Raw genomic sequence first — 3,225 nt, forward strand, 5'->3', positions numbered from 1 at the left:
TTTTATGCCTTCTCTATTTATGATCGTTTTTTGTTCCTGTTCTCAACGTGTGTTTTCTCACGCATGACTTTGTGATCATTTGTATTTAATTTAGGTTTATATCAGTCACTCTATTTTTCTTTAAGCTTGTTTTTATTAGTCTGGCTGTTTGGTGTGATATTTCGTATTTCTATGTAACAGCGTTGGTTCTCTGACTCCGTTGGCTCTAGTCTGTCAGTTATTATACAGGAAGTGGACAAAAATACAACGAGGCTTATGGTTATGGTTAACAAAGGGGCATATTCCGAGCTGTACCTGAAGGCAGCACCATCTTGTAGAACTCAGCGGCAGAGAGGCTCGCGCAGTCAGAATGCGCGGCGGGTTGGAATGCGAGGGTTTCGGCACGCGCTATTTCTGGACTCTCGCAGAGCTGGTCGTCGAGGGAGCGCTTCTAACCCGTATCTGAACTCCGGTGACGAAGCCAGCACACTTGCTGAATTTAAAGTCCGAACGAGCGAGCGTCCCTGCCGTCCCTCTCCCGGGTGGTGTCGTCGGTGCTCTCTCGGACCACAGTGAACGGTCAACTGGCGGTCGGTCCGCGGGGCTACATGCTAGAAGGACCCCGCTGCTGCTGGCTTCCCCACGAACTCTGTCCTGTGTCTGCGCGGCTCCTGTCCAGAAACATTCAGTAAACAGTCACCTGCTCAGTGAGTGTAAGTCCGGACGTTCCACATCGGCGTGAAACGCTCCTTTAAATGTTTCACAGCTACAACAACAAAGACGAACGATGGAGTAAAGTCAGCGGTTGGCGACACACGCGTGTGAGCGCGCGACAAACCTGCCGTGATTTCTTGCGCGTAAACAAATAAATGATAGAGGCTACAATGACCCTGCTGTCTCTGTTGGGTCGGATCATGCGTTACTTTCTTCTCAGACCGGAGACCTTGTTCCTGCTGTGCATCAGCCTGGCTCTGTGGAGCTACTTCTTCCACACGGACGAGGTGAAGACCATCGTGAAGTCCAGCCGGGACGCCGTCAAGATGGTGAAGGGGAAAGTGGCGGAGATGATGCAGAACGAGCGGTTCGGCGGGCTGGACGTCCTGGACGCGGAGTTCTCCAAGACCTGGGAGTTCAAGAGCAACAACGTGGCCGTGTACTCCATCCAAGGCCGGCGGGATCACATGGAGGACAGGTTTGAGGTGCTCGCTGACATCGTGAACAAGAGCCACCCGTCAATATTTGGGATTTTTGATGGCCATGGAGGAGAGGTGAGGTTCTTTATGAGTCCTTGGACCCAAGAGGTCCATTAAACTGAGCTACAAGTGGACAGGCAAATCTTATTTTTTGTAAAGTTGCTTTAATCTGATTTGATTGCTGGTTTTAATTGGTCGGATTTGCACAAACTACATGTCCACTTTATAGGATTAACTAATCTTATAAATAAGTAAATATTGAAAATGACGCTCATCAGTATGAGCGTTGTGTGATCTTGTCTTCACAAATCAAATAGTGATAAATAATTTGGCCAAGTTGACATCTTTTTTTGTTTTACTTGCTTTTTGCCTCCCTCTGCTTGCAGGATAATAGTTTCTGAATATTATTTGATAAATCAAAGATGATCACATTTGTGTCAGAGTTCAAGACTTTAAGATCATCTTATGTTTGTTGAGAATTGGAACAGATGCTGTGTGGTCCGTTAGCCCGTGGGAATATGTGCTGTAAATGACTGTCAGCTACTAACTACTACACCAAATTTTAACTCAGTGACTAATGTGCTCTGAGGTACAGTCATTCTGTGTTGGAGTTATTAGCTGTTTAGTAATATGTAATTGCTTGTTGAAAGTTTCATTAAAAACTATTCAGTGATTAACAAGATACTTTGTCAACGCTGCAGACACGAGCAACAACATTATCGTTTTCATCTTTGGCAGTGGACAACAACAAACATCCACCCATTTTCTTTACCCGCTTCCTACAGTGCCTTGGGGGAGCTGGTGCTTGTCTCCAGCTGTCCCTGTGCAAGAGACGAGGTACACCCTGGACAGGTCTCAAGTCCATCACAGAGACACTTGTTGGGGGCAAATGACACAGGCAACAATTCACAGTCTCACTTGCACATATAGGGACAATTTAGAGTTACCAAATAACATAACATGCATGTTTTTAGTCTGTAGGAGATCCACATGAGTATAAGGAGAACATGTAAACTTCACACAGAAAGGCCAGGAGGTGAACTAGCAACCTCACTGTGAGGGAACAGCTTTAACTATTGTTTCACCATGCCACCCTGATAGGTTCAAGGTTCTCTTTTCTCATTCGCATCACGTGTGGTACATGAGGTGGAACAAAACTGTGTACTCAAGGTCCCAGTTACACCCAAAATAGCAAAAATATAAAGTATAAAAAGAAACAATATATAAGGATCTAAGATATACGCTAAGATATAAGCTAAATGATACGCTAAAAGATATAAAATATACGCTAAGATATAAGCTAAATGATACTCTAAAAGATCTAAGATATACGCTAAGATATAAGCTAAACAATACATTAAATTATCTAAGATATATGCTAAGATATAAGCTAAATGATAAGCTAAAAGATCTAAGATATACGCTAAGATATAAGCTAAACGATAAGCTAAAAGATCTAAGATATACGCTAAGATATAAGCTAAACGATACATTAAAAGATCTAAGATATACGCTAAGATGTAAGCTAATTGATACGCTAAAAGATCTAAGATATACGCTAAGATATACGCTAAGATATACGCTAAGATATAAGCTAAACGATACTCTAAAAGATCTAAGATATAAGCTAAATGATAAGCTAAAAGATCTAAGATTTATGCTAAGATATAAGCTAAACAATACATTAAATGATCTAAGATATATGCTAAGATATAAGCTAAATGATAAGCTAAAAGATTTAAGATTTATGCTAAGATATAAGATTAGATATAAGCTAAACAATACGCTAAAAGATCTATGATATACGCTAAGATATAAGCTAAATGATAAGCTAAAAGATCTAAGATTTATGCTAAGATATAAGCTAAACGATACATTAAAAGATCTAAGATATACGCTAAGATATAAGCTAAATGATAAGCTAAAAGATCTAAGATATATGCTAAGATATAAGCTAAATAATAAGCTAAAAGATCTAAGATATACGCTAAGATATAAGCTAAACGATAAGCTAAAAGATCTAAGATATACGCTAAGATATAAGCTAAATAAT

General features: G+C 40.5%; 1 protein-coding gene across 1 annotated transcript in view; it reads left to right on the forward strand.

Moving 5' to 3' along the window:
• Positions 1–369: 369 nt before the first annotated feature.
• Positions 370–3,225, forward strand: part of ppm1lb (protein phosphatase, Mg2+/Mn2+ dependent, 1Lb) — a 68,952-nt gene continuing 66,096 nt past the window's right edge. Inside the window, exon 1 of the mRNA XM_037678213.1 lies at positions 370–1,247. Coding sequence (XP_037534141.1) covers positions 849–1,247 — 399 coding nt within the window. The 5' untranslated portion in view covers positions 370–848. The remainder of the gene's footprint in view (positions 1,248–3,225) is intronic.

This window comes from Nematolebias whitei, chromosome 6, assembly GCF_014905685.2.
Source record: "Nematolebias whitei isolate Nwh7 chromosome 6, NemWhi1, whole genome shotgun sequence".
Taxonomy (NCBI): Eukaryota; Metazoa; Chordata; class Actinopteri; order Cyprinodontiformes; family Rivulidae; genus Nematolebias; species Nematolebias whitei.